Source organism: Oryctolagus cuniculus, chromosome 20 (assembly GCF_964237555.1).
Source record: "Oryctolagus cuniculus chromosome 20, mOryCun1.1, whole genome shotgun sequence".
NCBI lineage: Eukaryota > Metazoa > Chordata > Mammalia > Lagomorpha > Leporidae > Oryctolagus > Oryctolagus cuniculus.
In genome coordinates this window covers 39,316,871-39,340,882 of record NC_091451.1, presented here as the reverse complement: position 1 = coordinate 39,340,882, position 24,012 = coordinate 39,316,871, and the positions used below count along the sequence as shown (strand labels likewise).

Here is a 24,012-nt window from a genome sequence, read left to right as displayed (position 1 = left end):
CTATTACCATCATTATTAATCCCCATCATCGCTATTACTGTGATTATTTCTAATTGTTCCTAATGCACCTCCTTTACGCTGGCCATTGTGTTTGTCTGGGCTGCTATGACTTGGAGAGGTGGACGAGGCAGGGCTAGTCCCTCTGAACAGACGGGGACAGGGACGTGACCTGGTGAGGTAGCCCAGCCTATGCGTGATGGCTCTGGCTTGAAGACCTCTGCCCAGCCCAGTGTCACCCTGGATCCCTGAGGACCAGACCGGTGAGCCGGTGCCACCCTCCTGGAGGCCTTGACATGATTCGATGAGCCTCCCCCCACCGCCCATGGGTGCAGGTCATGTTGAGCGCACCCCCCCCCTCAGGATCAGACCCCTCCTCGATGCCCTCCATGCCCTTCCCCTCCCATCTCCTGTCTGTCCCCAAGGCCAGGGACAGGGAGTGCGACAAGACTGCCATTGATGGCAGCGTCAGGTCCCAGGTGTGAGGTCCCTCCACCCCCCGTCTCCCCAGCGCCGGGCAGGCTGCACCTCACTCCGCCCTCGGTGTGCAGGCAGTGGGATCCGAAGGCTGCAACTGGAGAGGAGACCGAGAGATGAGAGGCGGGTGTTAGGCACAGCTGTAGCCGCCTGGGACACCCACACCCATGTCTGCCTGCCTGGGTTCGGGTCCCAGTTCTGCTCCAAGTCCAGCTTCCTTCTGCTGCGCACCTGGGAGGCGGCGGGTGATGCTTAAGCTCGAGGGTCCCGCTCCTGGCACTTGGGCAGTGAACCAGAGGGTGGCAGAGCTTTCTCTGTCTCTGTGTTTCACACATAAATTAGAGGAAGAAGCCAGCCTTGTGCCTTGCACACCTGTGCTATTTCCCCCTGGTTCTGGGCAGGGAGCACCCGAGGCTGATTGCCTGTGACCTCCACAGCCTCCTGTCCCCCCTGCTGTGAACCTGCTGGCACTGCTGGAATCCAATGAGAAAGCCTCAGCCCTCACTTGGACAGACGGAATCACCTCCGCCAAGAAGCCCTCTGAGCTTGCGTGGGAGGCCCCTCTCCCCTGGGGCTGCCCGAGGCTTTGCTGAGGCCTCCGTGTAGCCTCAGCCTCGGAGTCGGCCCTTTGCGTTCTCTGTGGGCTCAGGCCAGTGGGCCTGGGCTCCGTCTCTGTCCCACGCTGGCTCGCAGGCTGTCAGGTAGGGCTCCACCCACCTTCCAGCTCTGGTACTGCACTGGGGATGCTCAGGAGTAGGCATACGGGAGAGGGGAGTGGGGCCCCTTCCTGGCTCAGAGAACAGAGAGCTGCGCTGGTGCCTGCCCCAGCCCCCTGCTCGGCTGCGGGACCCACGGGGCCCATGCTGCAAGCCACCCAGGAGCCGTCATGGGCCAGCAGTGCTCCTCGGAGGGTGATGGAGGCACCCTCGTCGTCCCCGGTTTCTCCCGAACTGTCTCCACCCACATTTAATTTTTTTCTTCATTTGTAGCCAGAAATTCTTATGAGGATGTATACCACTTAACAGCCAACAGACTACTACCCCACAACTGTCTCCCAAGCTGTGCAGTGGACCAAGTCTCTCCCTCATAGACTCGTGGGAAGAAATGTGCGTGTGTGTGTGTGTGAGTGCGTGTGTGCAGGTGTGCACACACATGTGCGTGAGAGTGTATGGGGGGCTTCAGAAAGTTCATGGGAAAACAAAATGAAAAGATCATGTTCATTTTCCATCGGCTCTTTGAAGCCTCTCAAATACATGTGTGTACACATGCACACGTGTGTTTGTACACATGCACACATGTGAACACGTGTGCGCATGAGAACAAGTGTTGCCAAAGTAAAACGGGTGGGCTTATCACAAAGGCAGAACATCCTAAAATCGCAACGGAAACTCTTCCTCCCACGAATGCTTTTCTGACATGTCTGCTCTCTTGTCTTGTTGTTCTGCCGTTACACTAGAATCCGGCCCCGGCTGGGATGGCGTGCAGGGCAGACTTGGGGTCCCCGGTATTCCGGGTGCAGTTGAAGAACTGGTGGCAGTGTGGCTTCCAAGAGAGGTTCCCTCAGACACGTCGGTGACCCCGCGCACCCATCACCCATGGGCCAGGGGCTGAGATGAGCGGCAAGGCGAAGGGTGGCTGCCCCAGACACCGGGTGAATGCCGAGCCCTCCATGTGGCGCCCAGCACGGGAGCCCAGACTCAGGGACCTCCCTGAGCTCGGGGCTGGGGTGGGGAGGCAGAGCCACCCATGACAGCGTCTGAGCCGTGTGGCTGGTGCTCCACACGCCCACCCCTCCCTGCCCCCAGGAAGGAATCTGGGGTGGAGGATCCCACTCAGTCACCAGGAGGTCAGGTCCTAGAGCAGGCCTGGGCGGATGTCATCCAGGTTTCTAAGCAGGCTCCACTCCCCGCTGCCTCCGGGGCCCACCAGCTGCCCAACACGGGGGTCCCAGCCAGGCAGCCCATGTCGAGGGATCCACAGAGCGCCTACCGTGTACCCAGCGCAGCCCCTTTGTGTTGGGGGAGGAGGAGCAGGGCTGAGGAAGGGAACACCCAAACGGGTCGTTCTCAGGCGTGGGGCCTTCAAGGATGTCTGGCCAGGCTGACCCGGCGGCAGGCGGAGGTGGCAGAGGCAGGCCGGACAGGGCATGGGCATCAAGGCTGTGGGGTCCATCAAGGCTGTGGGGTCCAGGCGAGCCTGCTGGGAAACCGGAAGCTGCAGGACGAGGACAGAGCGCTGGGAAGCAGGGAGCAGCTGGATCCTGGGAAAGCCAGGAAGAGTGACCCAAGGGGAGGCGGGCCGGGGAGCCCAGGCCAGGCTGGGGGTGTGTGTGCGAGCGGAGTGCCAAGGGCCCGAGTGGCCACTCAGGCGGGCGGTCGTCCTGCTCCCTTCCCCTGCAGGCTGGCAGCAATGCCCTGGGCCGTGGCACAGGCTGGCAGCAATGCCCTGGGCCAAGGTGCAGGCTGGCAGCAATTCTTGGGCCGTGGCACAGGCGGGGAGCAATGCCCTGGGCCGTGGCGCAGGCTGGCAGCAATTCCTGGGCCATGGCGCAGGCTGGCAGCAATGCCCGGGCCGTGCTGGCTGCCAAGGTGCTGTGGCCACAGCTCTCGTTCGTGGTCTCAGAGCTGTTGGCTACAATAGCAATTCTGAACCGGAGGCTGGGGCCTTGCTGGTTTTCTGGCCATAGGAACCTCAGTCTTTGTGTATGTAGAATGGGCCTACATGCTGGCACGGTGGCTCAGTGGGTTAAGCTGCCACTGACGCTGGCCTCTCCTACTGGAGCACTGGTTGGAGTCCCAGCTGCCCTGTGTCTGATCCAGCTGCCTGCTAATGCACCTGGGAAAGCAGTAGAGGATGCCCAAGTGCATGGGTCCCTGCCGCCTACATGGGAAACCAGGATGGAGTTCCAGGCTTCAGACTGGCCCAGCCCTGGCCACTGGGGCCATCTCGGGAGGGAACCAGTGAATGGAAGATCTCTCTATATCTATCTGTCCCCCACTCTCTCTCCCTGTCACTTTGCTTTTCAAATAAATAAATAAATGAATAAATCTTATTTTTTAAAGATTTGCTTTTTGAGAGGTGGAGTTACAGAGGCCGAGAGAGAGAGAGAGAGAGAGAGAGAGAGATTTTCCATCCGCTGATTCACTCTCCCAGTTGGCTGCAATGGCTGGAGCTGGGCAGATTTGAAGCCAGGAGCCTGGAGCTTCTTCCAGGTCTCTCACGTGGGTGTAGGGGCCCATCTTCTGCTGCTTTTCCAGGCCATAGCAGAGAGCTGGATCAGAAGTGGAGCAGCTGGGATTGTGCCCATCTGGGATGCCGGCACTGTAGGTGGTGACTTTACCTGCTATGCCACGGTGCTGGCCCCATGAATAAATCTTATTTTAAAAAATCTTTTAAAAATGGATCTAGTCTTACCCAACTTGTAAAGTTTCTGTGAAAAAGAATATATATTAGCTCTAGGATATATAATAGCATGTCAAAGTGCCCTGGTCTGCAGGAATACGGATGCAGAAGAAAATAAGACAAAGAGAATGAGAGGCAGGAAGTCAAAGCCCCCACCGCACGTGCACGCGCGCACACACACACACACACACACACTTGCAGGTTTCGATGCACAGGTGCACGTCCTGACGTGTGAGGTCGCCCCCTCTCTGTCCTGCACTCATGGTCCATGTGGTCATTGTCCTGTCTGTGCATGCTGTCGAGGTGTGATACCCCATGGGACCGGCACATCTGTGCTTCCTTTCATGGGGTCTGGCTTCTGTGTCGTTCCCGGGGCTTCTATGTCATTCCCAACCTAACCTTACTTATTTTCTTAGGTTCTTTACATGGGAAGCTTTCAGCATTTTATACTAAAATCTCTTCAGGGTAACCCAGGATCTTGCTCCAGATTACTTTATTTTTTTTATTTATTTATTTGACAGGTAGAGTTACAGACAGTGAGAGAGACTGAGAAAAAGGTCTTCCCTCCATTGGTTCACTCCCCAAATGGCCACAATGGACGGAGCTACGCTGATCTGAAGGCAGGAGCCAGGTGCTTCTCCTGGTCTCCCATGGGGTGCAGGGCCCAAGCACTTGGGCCATCCTCCACTGCACTCCTGGGCCACAGCAGAGAGCTGGACTAGAAGAGGGGCAGCTGGAACTAGAACCCGGTGCCAGAACCCGGTGCCCAAATGGGATTCCGGTGCCACAGGCAGAGAATCAACCTAGTGCCAGCCCCTCAAGATTACTCTAAAGTGTTAATTTTCTCCTTAATTGTTTATTTAAATAATCTGTTGATTTATAATTACCTAATAGGTTCCCCAATTGAAGCTTGGACTCAGTGAATAGTTACAGTTTTTCACTAACTCAGTTTTTTAGTTTTAATTAATTAATTTTCATTTTATTTGAAAAGCAGAGAGACAGTGAGAGATCTTCCATTTGCTGGTTCACCCCTCACCCCCCAAATTTCCTGCAATGACCAGGGCTGGGCAAAGTCAACGCCAAGAGCCAGGAGCCAGGAGCCAGGAGCCAGGAGCCAGGAACTCCGTCCAGGTCTTCCATGTGGGTGGCAGGGACTCATATATTTGAACCACCATCTGCTGCCTTTTGCATTAGCAGGAAGCTGCACTGGAGGTGGAGTAGCTACGACTCAACCCTGGGTACTGTGAGACGGATGCCGCAGCCGGGCTGGGTGGTTAAGTCAGCCTCCGCCTCGCTGCTCCGAGACAAGGTCGGATGCGTTCTGATGTGAGCTGGGCTCTGCAGCCTCTCACACTCAGGATCACTGGTCCTTGTGGCTGCCTGTGGTGAGCATCAGTTGTGAATTTTGCAAACAACACAAGGGAGAAGTCACCAGGAAACATGGAGATTAAACCTGGGACGGCACTGGAATCACTCGCTCGCTCGCTCGCTCTCTCCATGGTACTGTCCGTGGACATTTGGTTTGGTTCTGCTCTGGGCTGGTGTCTAAAGCCACCTGGAACACTTCCCCACATGTCCTTGTGGATCCACACACTCGCCTCTGCAGGGGACAGACCCTGAGGCCTGACTGGTGGGTCATGGGGTAAGCAAAAATCTCTTTCACGGCTCCTGCCAAGCAAGTTTCCAGAGCTTTGTGCCAGGTTGCCCCTCCCTCCCCCCACCCCCTGCCCCGCCCAGTGTAAGAGCTGCACCTGCCCCGCACCTGCTGCTGTCATCTCGTTCACTGTAGCCGTCCAGGTGGGGGCGCAGTGGGGACTGATGGAGGTTTGCTTTGCATATTACTGATGACTGATGATGCTGAGCACCTTTTTAGATGCTGTCATCTGAATACCTTTTTTTGTAAAGTATCTGTTTAAGACTTATCCAGGGGCCGGTGCTGTGGCATGGCAGATGAGGCCGCTGCCTGAAGTGTTAGCATCCCATATAGGTGCCTGTTCGAGTCCCGGCTGCTCCACTTCCGATCCAGCTCCATGCTGTGTCTTGGGAAAGCAGCAGAAGATGGCCCCCAAGTCCTGCATGGGAGACCCAGAAGAGGCTCCTGGCTCCTACCTTCAGTTCCGTGCAGCTCTGGCCATTGCAGCCCATGGGGAGTGAACCAGCGGATGGAAGACACCTCTCTCTCTCTCTCTGCCTCTCCTCTCCCTGTGTAACTCTGACTTTAAAATAAATAAGCAAATCTTTTTAAAAATAAATACATCCAGGCCGGCGCCGCGGCTCACTAGGCTAATCTTCCACCTTGCGGCGCTGGCACTCTGGGTTCTAGTCCCGGTCGGGGCGCCGGATTCTGTCCTAGTTGCCCCTCTTCCAGTCCAGCTCTCTGCTGTGGCCAGGGAGTGCAGTGGAGGATGGCTCAAGTCCTTGGGCCCTGCACCCCATGGGAGACCAGGATAAGTACCTGGCTCCTGCCATCGGATCAGCGCGGTGCGCCAGCCGCAGCGCGCCGGCGGCAGCGGCCATTGGAAGGTGAACCAATGGCAAAAGGAAGACCTTTCTCTCTGTCTCTCTCTCTCTCTCACTGTCCACTCTGCCTGTCAAAAAATTTAAAAAAAAGAAAAATAAATACATCCAATTTTTTTTAGTTGAAAGGCAGAGAGACAGAGAGAGAGATCTTCCATCCACTGGTTCACTCCCCTCATGTCTGCAACAGCCAGGGCTGGGCCAGGCCAAATACAGGAGCCAGGAGCTCCATCCAGATCTCCCATATGGGTGCAGGAGCCCAGGCACTTGGGCCATCCTCTGAGGCTTCCCCAGATGCAGTAGCAGGGATCAAAAGCAGAAGAGCAAGGGCTCAAAGAAGCACTCCCAAATGGGATGTAAGCATCGTATACAGCGGCTTAACTCACTGGGCCATGAAGTCCACGCCCACGATTTCCTAAGTTCAGTGTTGTAGCAGCCAAGAGGGCTGCACAAACAGGCACGCGTATGGGATGCGGCGTTGCAGGCAGTGGCTTGGCCTGCTGTGCCACAGCACTGGCCCCAGGCTGCAGCCTCTTGGATGCATGTACAGGCTCCTGCCTTCATCTTTCACCGCGGCCTCTCCCTGCCTGTCTCCCCCATGGCAGTCTGTCCTGGAGCAAAACGCGTCTAGGGCAGCAGGCAGGTGTGGGCCTCAGACTCACGGGCCTCACCCTGTCATTAGTGGGCCGGATTTTTCCGTTCAAACCCAGGACGCAGATTCTGGGTCAGGTCCGCCTTGCTGGCTCTCACGCTCCACCTCTGCAGCCTCGGCCCCCATCAGACCCCTGCCCGTCCGTCCTTCCTGCCTGCAGCCCCTTGGTGAACAGAGCTGGGCGGCCAGGCCTCTTGGCTCGTGTCTGCTGCCACACAGCGTGCAGACAGGCCTTGCTCCCCGGGCTGCGGGTGGACGCCGGTCAGCAGCTCTCTGATTGCAGCAACTTCAAAGCCTTATGTCTCCATGGCCTCCATGGTCTGGGCCGTGACTCTACCAGTTGGTGGCTGAAGCAGCTTTGGGGAGTGAGCCAGGGGTGCCTTTCCCAGAAGCCCCTGGGTCACCTGCTGTGCAGAGCACGAGAGCAGCAGCCCCACGGAAGGAAAAGCCCACGCGTGTGTGTCCCGGGGCCCGCGTGGTGCTGTGGTTGCACAGTAGCCATTAGGAAGCACCACTTTCCGGGCAAGGAATATTCCAGCGACTTTCTGCCCACTGGCGTTCATGGGACTGAGTAGGAACAAGGCAGGCCCAGGGGCTTGGCGCTCCTCCACGCCAGGCTGTCCAAGGCGTCGGGAGATCTCAGACATCACCAGCCTCCTTCTGTGTGCTGAGACCGAAGATGACAGTCGCATGTGACGCTCAATTTTTAAAAATTAATTCTAAATCAATTCAATCTTTAAAAATTAAATTGAAGATGAATTCTAAACACCTGCTCCTGAAAGACAGTCTGGAAAAAAAATACAGAAACATAAGGAGGAAAAAAAAACAAAAATGAAGAGCAAGCCGCCTACCCTGCAGCAGGACAACTCTGCGGGAGACAGTGACTTTGCTAAGTGCTCACAAACGCCGAAGCGCGCGGCCGGCTCCTCTGAGGCCAACCAGAAACTGCAGTCCGTCCTCTGCCCCTCTTCCCCAGGACTCACTGGAGCTAAGGGGTAGAGCTGACATTTGGGGCGCATGTGAAGCAGAAAAGGAGGAGGTGGGGTAAAAAGGAAGGACCCCCAGGAACTGCAGTGCGCAGCCCCACCCCTCCCCAGAGGCGGCGGCGCGGTGCTTGGGCAAGGTCGGGCTCCGGGCTGGTCCCTAGCAGAGGGTTCCAGCCCCTCAGACCCAGGCAGCAGTTGGGAAACAGCAGTTGCAACAGATCTGAGTGGACTTCATTAGGGAAGCCCCCGCCCAGTGGGCGCGGCCAGCACATATCTCCCCCAGGGAGGCAGCGCAGCCAGCTCCTTGGAACCTCGGCCGCTGGCCCCCGCAGGCCGGCTGCTCCTGTTGGCCTTTGCTCCGCGCCTCCACGACACCATGGCGGCCTAGCGCATAAAGCGAGACGGGCAGACCCAGTGGGCCGGCTGGCAACTTCTCCCGCATGCGCTGTGAGTACCAGCTTCTGCTCGAGGCAGGACCCGGTGCCGAGGTGGGTGTAGCAAAGATTCTGGAGGAGTTTCTGATTCTGGGGGGCCCCTGGGGTTCTCTGGGCATCTTTGGGGAGACTCGCATTCCCTTCCAGGACTAATTTCTGTTTTTTTCCTAGAGGAGAAACTGGGGGTGGGGTGGGGATGGGGTGGTCTCAGGAGATAAGACAGCCCCCGCCCCACCACCGACTCAGCTCTGGCCGGAGTCAGCCTGGCCCGCGGGCTGTTTGTGTATCTTCCCCTTCCCATGACCAGGGCTGTGCCCACCCACTCGCGGCAGCACGGAGAGGTGAGGCCGGATCCCCTGGTCCCTGCGTGTTGCACAGTCGCCATTGGGGCCCCACTCTGGGCTGTCACTGAAGCACTCGTGCCCTTGCCTCCTGCTTGAGCCCCTCTGGGTCTTGGCGTCCCCCTTAGTGGCGCAAGTGGAAGCCATTGGAGAGAATGGCATCGGGCCAGGCGAGGAGCTGGGGATTCTTGAGGGCTGGACACATCCAGGGGCAGCGGTGAGCGTGGCCTCCCAGGAGTGCGAGCTCCGGGCTCTGCTCCAGAGTCGTGGCCGTTCCCAGCCCAGGGTGCAAGTGCCCAGCCTGGCGCCCAGCAAGGACTCCAAGGAGTCCTTAAAAGCCAGAAGGGAGAGACCCACAGGGTGAACCAGAGCGTCCGTGGGGCATCTAATGTTTTGGTCCCCTGGGTCTGAGGAGGGGTCACAGCACCTTCCCTGGTGGGTCAGCTGTGTCACAGCGGTGGGGGTGGAGAGGGAACCGTCAGGACGGCCATGCACCGGGCCTCTGAGGTGCACAGTGGAAGGCGCCGGACATCACGCCCAGCTCCGTGGCACCCTGTGTGTTCCACCGCTTTGCGTTATGCTTCCCCCAACTGCTGGCTGCAGGTGGGAAGCACTTTCTAGAATAGTGAGTATTGTCACTGAGAATACTTGTACCTGGGGGTTCTCAGTCTGTGGCTTTGACCAAAGGGAGCACGACTTTATCTGGGGGAAAATAATTGTATCTGTAACTGAACACGTACAGGTTATTCCCTAAACAGCGCAGTGTAATCACTCCGTCCACAGCACGGAGATGCTGTCAGGTTCTGTAAGTCACCGGGAGGAGGGGGAGTCTACATAAGGTGTGCCGGCTCCACGCAGGCACTTCCCCACTTCACGGAAGGGACCTGCGCACCTGCTGTCTGGGCATCTCCGTGGTCCTGCGGGCAACCCCGTGGATTCAGGATGGCCTGGTCATTGGATCTGCTGTCTCCTCTCCTGGGCACTCTGGGAAGGGGTTCCAGTGACTCAGGGTTTCAGAACAGAGCCTGCGGGGCGGCAGGGAGAGAGGCCGCCAGGGGACCCCGCCCCCCTGGGACCAGCTCCACAGTGACTTGAGGTCACCGGTGCTCCTTGTCCAGAGGGCTTCTCCCTGGCTGAGGTCTGTCTTCAGGAGGAAGGAAGAGGAGGAAACTGTTTTCTCAAACGAGTAGGGACCAGTGCTGTCAGGGCCAAACGGAAGTGCCGGGGTCGTAGCCTTGTCAGCCCATGGGTTCCCCACAGGGCTCAGTTTCTGTCTTGCTCTCTTTCTTCTTGATTTTATTTTCATTTAATGAATTGCTTTTATTCTGCGTGACTACCAGATACACACATTGCGACCTACAGAAACCAGCACAGAATTGCCCAACGCCGGAGAGCAAGCTGGCAACTGATTGGGAAATAACCAGTCACTCAGCTATTTTAATTGATGGAATAAAAAAAAGTAGCCTGCTCAGGTATCTAACCCATCTGACAAATTTGGGTCAATTTAGGGCCTGTGCCGACAGGTAGAGAGGCCCAGGATGGGGCCGGTGTTGGCACGGGGATGGGGTGGGGGAGGGGTGACTGCGGTGAACAGCTAGCAGCGGTACAGTTCAGAAAATGCTTCCGGCAGTTCCCTTCCCTCTCTGGCTCTGCCCCGCCCTGCTGCCTGCTGGGCACAGCCTACGTCAGCTTACCTAACAGCCGTGCACCCCGGCTGGCTGGCAAACCCACCGCTGAGAGCGCGCTATCAGCTCCTTGAGTGACGCATCTCAACTCCTCCACCGCTTTTAATCCAGGCAATGTTTGTAAACCTCCAGCCCATGGAGCCCGGAGAGTGCGGGCTGTCCATTGTCTGGTTTTGTGTGTGTATTTGAAGCATCCTGCGTGAATCTCTCTCGTATAACCTATTCTCACCCAGACTTCCTTTTGCATCACCAGTGGTTTTTAATTTTTATCTCCAAGCAGCGTGCGGGCTGCTTAGAGAACACCTTGGTTCAGCTGGGGCAAGTCCTTTCCGGAGTGACGTGTGGCCATGAAGGGGAGGTAACAGCACCAGACTCCTGGTCACTTGTAGTCCTGGCCTTGGCGGGGGGATTCTGGCATCTGTGAAAATGCTTTTGGCTTCGGGGTGCTGACCATGGAAAAGTCTAGAAGTAGGGCGGGCTCTGGGTTCAGCTTTCGCGGCAGCCCTGGCTCCTGTGTCTCTACAAAGCCCTGTTTGCCCCACCTCCTGCTATGGCTTCGTCTTAGTGACTTCCCTGGTGGCACCTTAGTCCGTGGCTGCCACACTTCCTCGCCCAGGACTCCCAGCATTCCAACCGGCAGCCCTGAAATTCACCCCATCAGGTCACTTGAGTCCTAGGGCTTGCCCCGATTGGGTTGGTTCTGTCTCTGGACTCAGTCACCAACAGGGAGCTGAGATCGCTGTCCGTAAGTCAGCACCTCCCTGAGCTGCGCATGGGGCCCTCCCTGTTCCTAGGGCACATGGGCTGCCAGAGGGCGGGGCTGACCACTGTGGGCAGAAAGGAGGGGAAAGGAGAGTGGGTGCTTGGAGCACACGGGGCGGTGGCCACAGTCCCATGAACTCCTTGAAGTCCTGTGTCAGCCGTGACAAAGCTGCATCTACTGTGCCTTGCTTCCAAGGGTGGAGGCACAGAATTTGGGGACGGGGGGGGCGGGCACTGCGAGGTCCAGGCCAGCGCAAGGTGATTCACCTGTTCATTCAGTCCGCCAGGAGGGGCCTGCTCCGTGGTCTTCCTTTACAGTTGGTTCACCCTCCAATGGCTGCTGCGGCCGGCGCACTGCGCCGATCCAGAGCCAGGAGCCAGGTGCTTCTCCTGGTCTTCCCTGGGGTGCAGGGCCCAAGCACTTGGGCCATCCTCCACTGCACTCCTGGGCCACAGCAGAGAGCTGGCCTGGAAGAGGGGCAACCGGGACAGAATCCGGCACCCCGACCGGGACTAGAACCCCGTGTGCCGGCACTGCAGGTGGAGGATTAGCCTAGTGAGCTGTGGCACTGGCCATGGGCTGCTTCTAAGGCCACACCCTCCACACACCCGAATCCAGACTCAGGCCATGGCCCTGGGCAACCTCATCTAAAGCAGTGGGAGCAGCCTTCACTGTTGAAGGGCTCACTGTGTTCCGTGGACTCCAGACGTGGAAAGGTGCCAGTTACAGGGAGAAAAAACACAATGAGCGATGCAATCAGACAGAGAAACCTGCCCGATTCTGCCTATAAATTGGTCTAAAAGTCCCTGGCATCGTCAAGCCCAGTGAGAGACAGCATTCTGGCTCTTTAGCAGACCACACACCTGTCCACTCTCTGTGGCGCTAAGGGCGGGGCTCCAGGGAAGAGAGTACTTGGTCTGCCCAGGGCTCACGGTGCTGATGGGAGGTGTCCCAGCCGAGAGCGTGGTGGGAGCAGCACCCTGGAGTCAGACTTGGCTTTTGACATCATCCTGCTCCCTCCCTGGCAGGGCTCTGGGGAAGGATTCTCGGCCAGCGGGCATGTGCCACTTAGAGACTGACGATCTTAGAAAAGGGCTTGATTTTGGCAAATCCATCAGAATCTTTTGGCCACAAGGAAATTAAAAAAAAAAAAAGAAAGAAAGAAAGAAAGAAAGAAAGAACGAACTCAAAGCAGCCAACACCAAAAGGGAAATTTGTTAGCTCTTAAGACTTGGGAGATGGAGTGGTGGGTTAGTCCATTTCTCGTTGCTATAGCAAAACAGCATAACTTTAGAAAGGAAAGCGGAGTATTTAGCTCGCAGTCCCGGAGGTTCAAGGGCAAAACCCTGGCCTCTGCTTGGCTCTGTGCAGCCTCATTGGGGATGGAGTGCCGGCGGCAGCAGTCTGCGAGAGGAAGAGGGTGTTCGCAGGCAGACGGGAAGGCAGACGGCGGCCGGGGCTCAGGCTTCCTCTAGGACAACTCCCTCGCACCAGAACTAACCCAGGCTCCCACGAGAGCTTCCTGGGTCTCTGCTGCGAGATGCTGTCCACAAACAGCCAACTTCCACCGCCACACGGCGGCCCGAGGCAGGCCTCCAGCACGTGAAGCTTGGAGGGCGTTCCATCCAAGCCAAGACGGCAGGCATTAGGCAAAAGTTGACCCAGGGACTCCAAAGATGTCGTCAGAAGTCCCTGTTCATCTCTGTCTCTCTCTCTCTCTCTCTCCACCCCCCTCCTCTCCTTCCTTGAGTGGAAGTGGGGGCCACGATCAGCCTCAGGCCTGCATCACTAACCTAGTCACCCACAGTTAGAGGCTCTGCCTTGCCTGGGAAAGATGCTGATTGACCTGAGTTAGTTTGGGGAACTCTTGCTCCTTGGCCTGGGGCACTGAGGCCCAGCGGAGGGAGGGGAGCAGCTTCAGGGGGGGGGATCGAGACACCATCACCCTAAGACAGGGGAGGGTGCGGGACAAGGGCTGTCCTCTGTGTCCAGGCCTGTCCTTGGTAAAGCGAGGACACTCCTGCCCAGTCCCTGCTGTCACGGATGCCCCGGCACCTGGAAACCGCCGTGCCCTGCGCTTGTCGGTGGGGACGCGGCTTCTTCCCACGCAGCAGGCAGGGGCCACAGCGAGTGGGCAGGGGCAACGGTGCTCCTGGATGCTTCTTTTCCGCTAACCTCAGGTCTGCCACTCAGCAGGATCATCTCCAAGGACAATGAACCTGACCCTGGGCCTGGGCCTGTTTCTGGCTGGCGTCCTCTCCGTGAAGGGCTTTCTGAAGCCCAGCCTCCATGGACAGAGCTATGGATCTGTGAGCCAGGCCCAGGGGTGGCGGAGCAAGAGGATAGCCCAGGAGCTCGCCCGGCGCAACATGGATTTCGGCTTCAAGCTGCTCAAAAAGCTGGCCTCCAGCAACCCCGGCCGGAACATCTTCTTCTCCCCCTTGAGCGTCTCCACGGCCTTCTCCATGCTGTGTCTGGGGGCCCAGGACTCCACGCTGGCGGAGATCAAGGAGGGCTTCAACTTCAGGGAGGTGCCCGAGAGAGACCTGCACGAGGGCTTCCACTACCTCCTGGGCAGGCTGAACCAGGAGAAGCGCGACATCAAGCTGCGAGTCGGGAATTCTCTGTTCATCGACCGGAGGCTGCAGCCCCAGCAGAAGTTCCTGAGGGAGACCAAGAACCTGTACGACGCGGAAACTGTCCCCACCGACTTCCAGAACCTGGAGCTGGCGCAGAAGAAGATCAATGAGTACGTGAGTGAGAAGACGCAGGGGAGAATCAGCCACCTCATCCGGAACATAGACCCTGGCACGGTGATGCTTCTCACCAATTACATTTTCTTTCGAGGTAAGGCTCGGCATGGTGGCATGGGAGGCAGGACGACCGACAGAACGGGTTTGCAGATCCCAGGCTGGCCGTGTGCTCGCTCCGGGACCTCAGGTTCGTCTGTAGCAACCTCTCGGAGCGCCACGCGTCCGTCTGTGAGACCAGTGCTGCGACACAGGATGCAGCAGGCAGTTACTGGGACTCACCGGGAACAGGCTGGGAGCTTGGCCACATCTCCATCCTTCTCCCCGCTTTCTTTCTCGCCGATGATCCTAGCACGACGGGGGTCGTGGACGGAGCCGTGGCGTGCTTGTCTGTGTCTGAAATGAGGAAAGTGAAATGCGGAGAGAGAGGCTCATTGAGCTACTCCTACTTACAAAGCCAGCCAATGAGAGAAGAACGGGCCCCCTCTTCACCTGGGCCTCAGGTGCACACTCCACCAGGCCACAGAATGCGCAGTTTGTTGAGGACTCTGGGGCGGGGCGGGGGGGGGCTTTGGTTTCTTTATCAGATTTTGTCGATCCCCCAGATCTGAGGGACAGGGACTGGAAAAGAGGGGATAACACACCCATATTCAAACTTCGTCTCCCACAACTGCAGATGCACTCACACACCACCCATGTACACAAAAGTTGGCCAAAACAGGTGAGAATCAGGACAAAGCCCCTCGATTTAGGGGCCCATTCCTCACTCTCATGGGCTGGCTTTGTAAGTAGGAGTAGCTCACTGCTGAACCATCAGCCCCACAGCCCTGAATACGGGAGTTCAGGTCTCCCGGAATCCGCAGGCATGGGTGCTATGGAGGAAAGAAGTGATCATGAGAACCTGAGGCCTTAAGTCCCTGCAGAGAGCACAGAGGGTAATTTGCAATCCCCCCAAGTCTCTGTGTTCCCTGGACCACAGCAGGAGCCACAGTGGAAACCACGGAACTGAGGGCGACTGGCGTCCACTCAGCACGTTCTATGCACGGCTCCGAGCCACGCCGCCTCGTCCCGACTCAGAGCAGCCCATCCTGCGAATAAGGGTGCTGAGGCCAGGGACATTAAAATGTTTCTCCAAGGTCCTTCTTTCAGAACAGAGAAGTCGGGTTTAAACTGGGGACTAAGCACTCAGGGTTCTGTGTTGGCGGTTTAGGGGTAGCAGGTTTGCGAAGACGCAGGTCTGAGCTCGTACCCAGTGGGCTCAAAGTATCCTTGTGGTCAGAAAGGGGACGTCTGGGTGCTTTTCAGCAAGCCCCCGGGCGGCCTGTTCCGTTAACGTCAGGCACCTCCACTCATGCAAGGTCCCGGTAACCCCCAGTCGCTGCGATGCATCCTCTGCTGTTAGGATATGATCTGTGGGCTTTCCCGGCCCCAGAGGCACCTGGGTTTAGGGCTCTCGGCTGCTCCCCCCAGCCCAGCAGCCCTGGCCTTGGCTTCTCCAGGGACCGACGGATGGGTCTGAGTCCCCGCCACCTGGAGTCTTTAGGTCATGGCATGAGAACAGGGGCTCCCGGAGTCCCTGCCTGACACCCCTTGCCCTGCATCTGGGTGGCCAGTGGGATGGGGTCACCTCTTTCCCCCTGGACGCTCGCGTCACCCTGCCCTTCTTCACTCCTAAGCCAGGTGGCTACATGAGTTTGATCCCAAAGCGACGAAACAGGAAGATTTCATGGTGAGCAGGAACAGGTCGGTGCAGGTGCCCATGATGCTGCGCGGGGGCTTGTACGACGTGGGCCGGGACGAGCAGCTGGCCAGCACCGTCCTGGAGATGCCCTACGAGGGGAACATCACAGCCACCTTCATCCTTCCCGACGAAGGCAAGCTGAAGCTCCTGGAGGACGGCTTGCACGTGGACATCTTCGCCAAGTGGAAGAAGCTGATGTCGCGGAGGTAAGAGGGCGCCCCGCACAGGCAGCGTCTGCCTCTGCCTCCCCCTCTCTTTGCCGCCCCCTCCCACAGTCACCGAGCGCTTCCCTCGTGGCCAAGCCCTCTGCTGGGCCCCGTGGGGAATTTGCGCTGTGGGCCGTAGACTGGGTGGCGAGCTGTAGGCGGCCCGTGACCTCTTGCTTCCTGAGGGGTTGCATGGAAACAGTGAGAGCACAGTGGATGGAGTCTCGGGGGAAGGTGGTGTCAGGGAGGGCTTCGCAGAGGAGGTGGGGTTTGAACTAGGACTTCCAGGCTATATAGAAGGGGGAGGAGGATGGGATCTTGGGCAAAGGAGATTGCAAGGACAAACGCTTGGGGTGTTGAAGGGAGCCGGGAGCTGTTCATTGTGACTGGAGTGGTGTTTTCCATGGTGCTGCCACAACCAACGAGTGAGGCGTGTCCCAAGGAAGCGACACTGCTGTGAGCGAAAGACAAAGCCATAGGGGCTTTTCCCTGAAGACATAAAGTAAGAGCCGATTTCAGGCGAGCCTACAGAATCCCTCACAGGCACTTGCCTGCTCATAGATTTTCTTTGAACATTAAGGGCTGGTGTTGGAGGTAAGCCCTGGGGACTTGGTCAGCACAGATGACCCCAGAGCCTTGCAAGGGCCTGGCGCGGTGCAGGGGCTACGGCGGCCGGGAGGGCTGGGGTGAGCTGGAGAGAGCAGTTTCCACTTGGGCGGGGGCAGTGTCTGGATTCCTCCTGCCTGCTCTGTGGCTTCTCACCCCTCCTCACCCTCTCTGTGCCCTGTGCTGTGAGGCGCCCAGGGGAGTCCAGGAGAGCTGGCAATGGCACTAGGCCTGAGCTGATGCCGCGTTCACATGGCCACACCCTGACGTCTCTGAGACCCAGGGTTGGCTGCAAGCTCAGAAACCGAAGCTTCTGCCCGTGAATGCTTCTGATGGAGTCCCGGGTGGAGGCGGGGAGAGGGGCAGGGGCTACCTGGCGGGATGTCCCATGGTGGCTGCTGTCTCTTGAGCCCTGCACGAACCCTCTGTCCTCCCTGTTCCCAGGGCTGGCGGAGTCTGCCGCCCGGGACAGGAGGAGGGGACTGGGTTCTAAGCTCAGCTGTGACATGTGGCCCCTGGGCGGATGAGGAGTGTGGCAGATGAAGAGAAGTCAGAAAGTGACAAGGGCACCGGGCCCTTCTCTCTGCTTTACCCGGAAGTCCCAGTTGGCGCATCTTGGCCCAAGATTTCATCTCCTTTAGTGCTGTGGTTACAGTGGCTACAGAACCTCCAGCTGGTTTGCTGGAGCCCACACCCCGATGTGCCCCTCTCCCTTCTCCGGTTATTATGTTCATGAATTCATGGCAAGTGTCTAGAACAACACCTGGTGGTCAGTAGGCTGTTGGCAAATGCTCGCTGAATGAATGAATAAATGAACAGGCAGATTTTGGAGTTGGACCTCCGATGGTACTTTAAGGCTGAAGGAGATTCCTGGGAAGGAGGGCAGCGAGGGAACAAACATGGGAAAGAGACCAGGCGCTGAGCCATGGGCAGCTTGGTCACCAGAGATGGACGAGGAGGTGGGGCTGGCCAGGGGCGACCTCAAGGCTGGACTTGGGTTGGTGTGCACCAAGTAAAGGGGTCGACTGCCCCAAGCTGCTGGCCATTGGCTGTAGCGACCTGGACATTAGTGGCCACCCTGGAGAGAGGTGCTTTGCTAGAACGTTGAGGTCAGAGGTCTGACTGGAGTGGGTTGTGGCGAAAATGAGAGACAATGGAGAAAGCTCTAGAGAATTCTGCTAGAACAGGAAGAAATGAAACGGGCTGAAACCTGAGGGGTGACTTGGGCCGAGAGAGAGATTTTTCGATTTGATTGGAAGACAGAGCTAATTCCAGCACGTGGTCTGTTCTTAAGAATGGTCAAACACTTGCCAATTACAAACAGCATGGGAGACAGAGAGTGAGTGGGGCGGGAAGGAGGTCCTTGGATGGGTGAGAAGAAAGGGAAGCCAAAGCGGACACTGGGCATGGTGGTTAAGACACCTGCCGTTGGAGGGACTGGGTTCGAGTCCTGGCTCCACTTTCAAGTCCAGCTCCTTACTAATGCACACCCTGGGACGCAGCAGCTGAGGGCTCAAGTACTTGTGTCCCTGCCACCCACGTGGGAGATACGGCTTAAGTTCCAAACTCCTGGCTTTGGCCTGGCCCAGCCCTGGCTTGTTACAGAACAAGCAGATGGGAGCTCTCTCTGCCTGTCTGTCTCTCTCTATGTGTCTCCTTGCTTTCCAAGTAAACAAAAATACTTTTAAATGAAGAAATGGTGTCCAGGTCCAGGCAGACAAGAATCCAGGGCCAGCAGGTGCCTCAGGGATGCCTGGCCCAGGCTCTGGGCCCAGAGGACAGGAAGCTGCAAGTCCCAGGGCCAGGAGGGCACTGGCTGCTCACTGCCCATCTGCTAAGCGCCTCCCATGCATTCACTCTGGTTCTCTTTTAGTGCCGTGGGTGCTTGGTGGTCACTCTTATTTTCACCCAGTGGCCTAGAGAGCTAAGGCCATCCAGCCCCGGGATGGAGCTGAGCGTGGCTCTGCCCGGCTCCAGGCCTCGGGCCCTGCTGTCTCCAGCATCAGGGCTGCTGGGGCAGGGTGGGCTCTTGGCCACGCCTGCCACCGGGGAATCTCCGGCAACTACGGCCGAGGGGTCCTGGGGTGGCAGACATGTGGGAGCCCCTCCTGTGGATGAGGACTCAGGCAGGTGTGCTGGGGGCAGGGACAGAGTGCAGAGGGCACAGGTGTTTGCATCCCGGGGTTCCAGGGCTCAGGGGCCTCTCCCCGTTCTGTGGCTGGAGAGAGAAGACCTGAGGCCTCTGGGGCTGGGAGGGCAAAGCTTATCATTGATCCTGGAGCCTGGCCCGGAAAATGGCAGGCGCCCCCTGCTCACACGCGTCCCCTCCAACCTGCCAGGGTGGTGGACGTGTCCGTGCCCAAGCTCCACATCCAAGGCACCTACGACCTGAAGAAGACACTGTCACACCTGGGCATCACCAAGATCTTTGAAGAGCACGGGGACCTCACCAGGATCGTCCCGCATCGCAGCCTGAAAGTCGGCCAGGTGAGCCCTCCCCACCCCGAACACCGGGAGCCTCCCCACGGCCGGGCCAGACCCATGGTCACAGCCACGGTCCGAGCAAGGATTCTCCCCACCAGCTGCCAGCCTCGAATCCACCCCTGGCCCGGACCAGCCCCGTGCTCCCCAGCAAACCACAAAGCCACCCCAGTCCTCCTGCTCTCAGTCTTGATCGCTGGGGAGAACTCCTGCTGCTATTTCGGAAGCTGATTCAATGCGACAAGCATTGGTCAGGGCCCAGCTCATGGATTGGACCGAGGGCCGCTCTGGGCCTGACTCAGAGCCTCTCTCAAAGGCCACGGGCTTCTTAGTAAGTTGTAAACATGATGAGGAGATGAGCAAGCAAAGGCCCTAGGGCCAGGCAGAGCACCTGTCTGACTGGGAAGACGAGAAAGGACCATGGAAGGGAGGGCTCCAGACACAGAGACATCCAGGCGATGTCAAGTTCAGATAACACACCTGAAACTCACAGGTAGGCTTGAGTTGTTTTCCAGTGCGACAGGACACCTGTGACCCATCACTTCTCCAGTTCAAGGTCCTGTCGCCCCTAGGGCGACTACTTTTTCTGTAGTATACTAAGTACATCCCAAGTATTGCATGGGGCAGGTTTTCACAAAAATATACTCATTGCTTATCTTGCGTCCAACTTTGGGCGCCCTGTCTAGCAGCCGTGCCCTGGACACACGAGGGCATGGGAAGGGGAGACAGCTCGCAAGCAGACCTGGGTGTGGGCGGCGTCCTCAAGTGTGGGGAGCGGCACGGCTGAGGGCTGGAGGTGTGGACCCGGTGTGCTCCCCGGGTACGGTCCGGGGGAAGGGCAGGTTCAAGCCCGCCTGGACCTGGACGTGCAATGAAGCGAGGCTGCCCAGCCCAGCCCAGCTCAGCCCAGCCAGCCGCGCCGTATCCGGGGCAGCTTCAGCGTTTGTCTTCCCCTTTGCAAGAGGAAGAACGCAGTTAGCAGCTCCTTTGGGCGCTGAGTTTTCCTGCACAGACTTGCTGCCCACCGTGCGTGCCAGCTCCCCTCCCCGCAGGCCGGCGGAGCTCAGCGGCTCCTTGCTTCCCTGTAACGGGTGTGCTGGCCGCCACTGTGGGCCGCTGCTGACAGTCTCCCTGGTAGAGCTCCCTGAACTGCGTTCCCATCGCTGGATTTCATGGAAGGATTCCGGTCACCTGGTCACAGGTGTTGCCTCTGGGGTGGCTCTGGGGCCTGAGTTGTCTTGAACAGGCAACCTGGGACCCCGCTGCCTCTTAAGCACCTGTTGGCGGTGACGGACGTGGGCCCGGGCTGCAGCTGCCTCCCTCCCATCTGGCAAAGCTCAACAGAGCCCAGCCAGGACCCCCGTTGGAGCTTCCCCGAAATTCACAGGAAGTTGAGCCAAGCCTGCTCCATGTCCCCCAGAGCTGGTGTGCCCCTGCACCCTCAGCAATGACAGTGGAAGAGCCAAGAGCCCAGGGTGGCTGGCAGCAGCCAGGTCACTCCCGTGCTGTCTCCCTGCCTGGGCCGTGGCCTCCGAGCGGCTTGGCGGGCACTGACACGCGCTTGTTCCTGCAGGCGGTGCACAAGGCTGAGCTGCAGATGGACGAGAAGGGCACGGAGGGGGCCGCGGGCTCCGGAGCAGAGACGCTGCCCATGGAGACGCCGCTAAGCGTCAGGATGAACCATCCCTTCCTGATGATGATTTACGAGAAGGTCACACCTTCCATGATCTTCTTGGCAAGGGTTGCCGACCCCAGCAAGTGATCAAGGAGGGGTTTCTGCAGCCTGTGGACCCAGCTGCAGCTTGGGCCCGAGTGGGGTGCACATCTGCTGGGGAGCGAGGCTCAGGCACATTCAGATTCGATTCAGAAACCACCCAAGGACGTCATCGTCCTCTCTGGGCTTCTCGCTTGCTCTCCTTCCAATGTCATTCCAAGGTCAGGATCTGTCGCCACCCACCCCTCCCCGATGGAGTTCTCTTCCCTGGGCAGGCTGAGGGCTTTTGTGATTTAATAAACAAGCACTCCTGCCCCCCAAGTCTGCTGGCTGACAGGGGGTAGCCTGGGTGGGTGGGGGTGCTGTGAGCCACAGCAAGGGTTCCTGGGGTTGGAGAGAGACCCAGGTTCAAATCCCAGGACGAGAGGTCCTGGGGGGAGCCACGCGGCCTCTCCTGGAGTAGCAGCTGGGGCTCACTTCCAGCTGTTTCAGGTACAGGAAGGAGGCCCCGGGGCCCCTGTCTTGCTGCCAAAGGCAGGTGCTTGGCTTTGAACCTGCTGACAAAGGAGGTTTGAACCTCTCAAGAGCAAAGGAGGCCCCTGCTCCAGCCCCCGAACAAGTGGGCCTGCAGGGTCTGCCTGTGACCACCAGGGGGCCCTGGGCGCTCCTGGGGTTGCTTCAGGGACCAGGGTGGGGTGGGCCCCCTGGAGGGTTCCTTTGGGTCCTGCAGTGACTTCTTCCGGTGCTGGGAGAGGAGGGCATCCCAGCTGGCTTGGCCTGCAGAAGCCTGAGCCGGCGCGGCTGGCGTGGAGTTGCTGTGTAGCCTTTCTGGCCCCTGGGCCCTCTGGTTCTGGTCACAGCCACCCTGCAGGCAGCCAGTGGGGACAGCCAGTGGGGACAGCCGGTGTCAGATGTGGGAACTGAGGCCCAGGCAGGTGGAGCAGCTTCCTTATGGCCTCGTGGGAGCCACTGGCAGCCGTGCCCAGTGCCCCTGCTAAGGGGCTGGAAGGGGGGACCCCTGGCCTGGGCTCGTCTCCAGGTTCCCGTCAGCAAGTCCTGTCCAGTGAGGGCCCCGTGCTCCCTCCCCGCTGGGCTCCCCAGGGCCCTGCACTGCAGCCTGCAGCCTGGTGGGGAGGAGGTAGGGCTGAGTGTGGGTGCCAGAGTCCTGGACTAAGTGCGGGACTGGGATATGGAACCCCGAGAAAGCTCTGCTTTGAGAGAGTGGGTGCAGGGGACAAGAGTGGGGCCCTCACCAGGGCCACAGATGCGGGCAGAAGGCAGGGGATCCCAGCCAAGGGCCATCACTGTCCCCGGCCCTGGCGGAGGGAAGGTGTGGGGCAGACACCAGAGGACACAGGCGCCGTGAGTGGTGGTCTCAAGTGTGCGACTCGCCCTGGGGACACGGTATAGCCACAGCAGCCAAGCAGCGGCCGAGTGAGCTGGGCACGTGACTCAGCCGCTGCACCTGCTGAAAGGAGCCAGGACATGTACGAGCTGGGGCCGGGGAGCTCTGGGGGTTCCGGAGATCACAGGGACCCCACGCCCGGCTGTTGGCGGCTTCCACCTGCCCTGCCTGGCTTGCATCCGACAGGGCCAGCTGTCTTCTAACGAGCTGCTCTCCAGATGGTCCATGGAGACCTCAGCATCATCCAGGCGGCCGGCCAAGAGCGCGTCCATGCGTGGGGGTGTCTGGTGGGTCCGAAGGGCCTTCACCCTGCGTTCAGCAGTGAATCGGGGAGCTGTACTCCCTGCGCTGGTTGTCGGTGCAAACAGCTGTGGCCTGTGCCCTTCCTGGGCTCCTGGGCGGGGGAGCAGTGGTGCTCACTGAAAGATGACCACGGCTCACACGAGGGAGCCGCCACGCCCTGCTTTGGCACAGTTCGACTGGAGGATCTGATCCAGTGTAGGGCCCCAAGGATGTGACACTGTGGCCAGTTCCAAAGGCCAGGAACCCGCCTGTTTTTCCACTGTGGCTGTTAATGCCAAGTGCCCGGCTGGGAGCTCTCCAGGGTGTTCGGGGCACATCCATCCCAGTCGGTCTGGGACTGAAGTTAGGCCCGCGTTCCTGTGCTTTTTCACCTTCCTTCTGGTTAACTCTGTTTTTAAAATGAGTGCTGCACATCTTCAGTATTTTTCAATATGACTTCCTACCTTATAGCCACGTTTACATTCTTTGCTACAAAAATAAATTCCAGTTTGAAAAGGAAAAAGGAAACACACATAAGGAGAAAAAGTTGGGATGGGAGTAGAGGGAGGCTCACCAGGCAGCAGGCATAGAACGTGCAAAGGCCCTGAGGTGGGAGGTGGCACGGATTAGAAAGTAAAGTGAGACTGACTTTGTCAGAGCAACCATGTAAGGCGGGAGGGGGTGGGTCGTGAGGCTGGAGAGGGGGGTGGAGCCTCCTGGGCCCCAGGGGCGACAGGACCTTGAACTGGAGACGTGATGGGTCACAGGTGTCCTGTCGCACTGGAAAACAACTCAAGCCTACCTGTGAGTTTTAGGTGTGTCCATCTGATAGCAGACGGGGCGTCCTTGTGCCCCTGCACCCAGACCATGCATGTCACGGATCGCAGGCTCAACGTGTGTTTGCCCAAAACAAAGACTGCTGCTACTGCCTCACCCTTGTCCAGACACCCTGGTCCAAAGTTTCCCTCTCTGGGAAGAAAGACACATGCCTGCCTTGGCCTGCGGGGCTGTGGCTGTGCCATGGGGGTGTGGCTCTGCCTGCGGGGGTGTGGCTTGCAGTGGGGGCATGGCTGTGCCGGCAGGGCTCTGCTGTGCCTGCCTCTGCAGGTGGGGCCGCCCTGCCTCCTTGCTGCCCCACCCTGCCCAGGCACTCTCCTTGTTCCCCCTACCCTCCCACCCCAACTCCCACTGCTTCCTTCCACAAGGTTAACTCCCACTTCTGAAAGCTTACCAGGCCACATGTTTGTGGACCGAATGACCTCACAAACAAACAAGGGGATGAATGAATGGATTTTGCCTTTGATATAGCCCACGCTTGGCTGGATGCCTATCAAAGTTGGTGCTCTGGGAGTGCCCTCACCAACCCCTGACCTTGAATGCTCCAGGTGGGTGCCACCTCTCCACCTCCTGATCAGGAAACTGAGCTGGGTAGCTTGCCCTAAATCCCACAGCTAGGACCACGGAGCTAGGACCCAGTGCAAATCCCAGCACAGTTTTGGCTGGTGTTTGTCCATCCACCCAGTTGCCTCTCCATCCGTTCAACAGCAAATGTATGCTGGGTGTCCACTCTGCG

The 24,012-nt window shown here is 58.5% G+C and overlaps 1 protein-coding gene across 7 annotated transcripts; it reads left to right on the top strand.

The window, feature by feature from the left end:
* Positions 1–8,290: 8,290 nt before the first annotated feature.
* On the top strand, positions 8,291–21,073 carry SERPINA12 (serpin family A member 12). Of its 7 annotated transcripts, none has more exons than XM_017339144.3 (6): positions 8,306–8,478; positions 10,147–10,278; positions 13,448–14,101; positions 15,681–15,951; positions 18,897–19,044; positions 20,612–21,073. In XM_017339144.3, exons 3-6 carry the CDS (start codon positions 13,468–13,470, stop codon positions 20,798–20,800), a joined length of 1,242 nt encoding a protein of 413 aa, XP_017194633.1. In that variant the 5' UTR covers positions 8,306–8,478; positions 10,147–10,278; positions 13,448–13,467; the 3' UTR covers positions 20,801–21,073. The 7 variants fall into 7 exon arrangements, with proteins under 7 accessions (XP_002723166.1, XP_017194633.1, XP_008249524.1 ...); XM_008251302.4 differs by having other exon boundaries at positions 8,306–8,519; positions 13,451–14,101; XM_017339143.3 differs by having other exon boundaries at positions 8,306–8,519.
* The last annotated feature ends 2,939 nt before the right edge of the window (positions 21,074–24,012 follow it).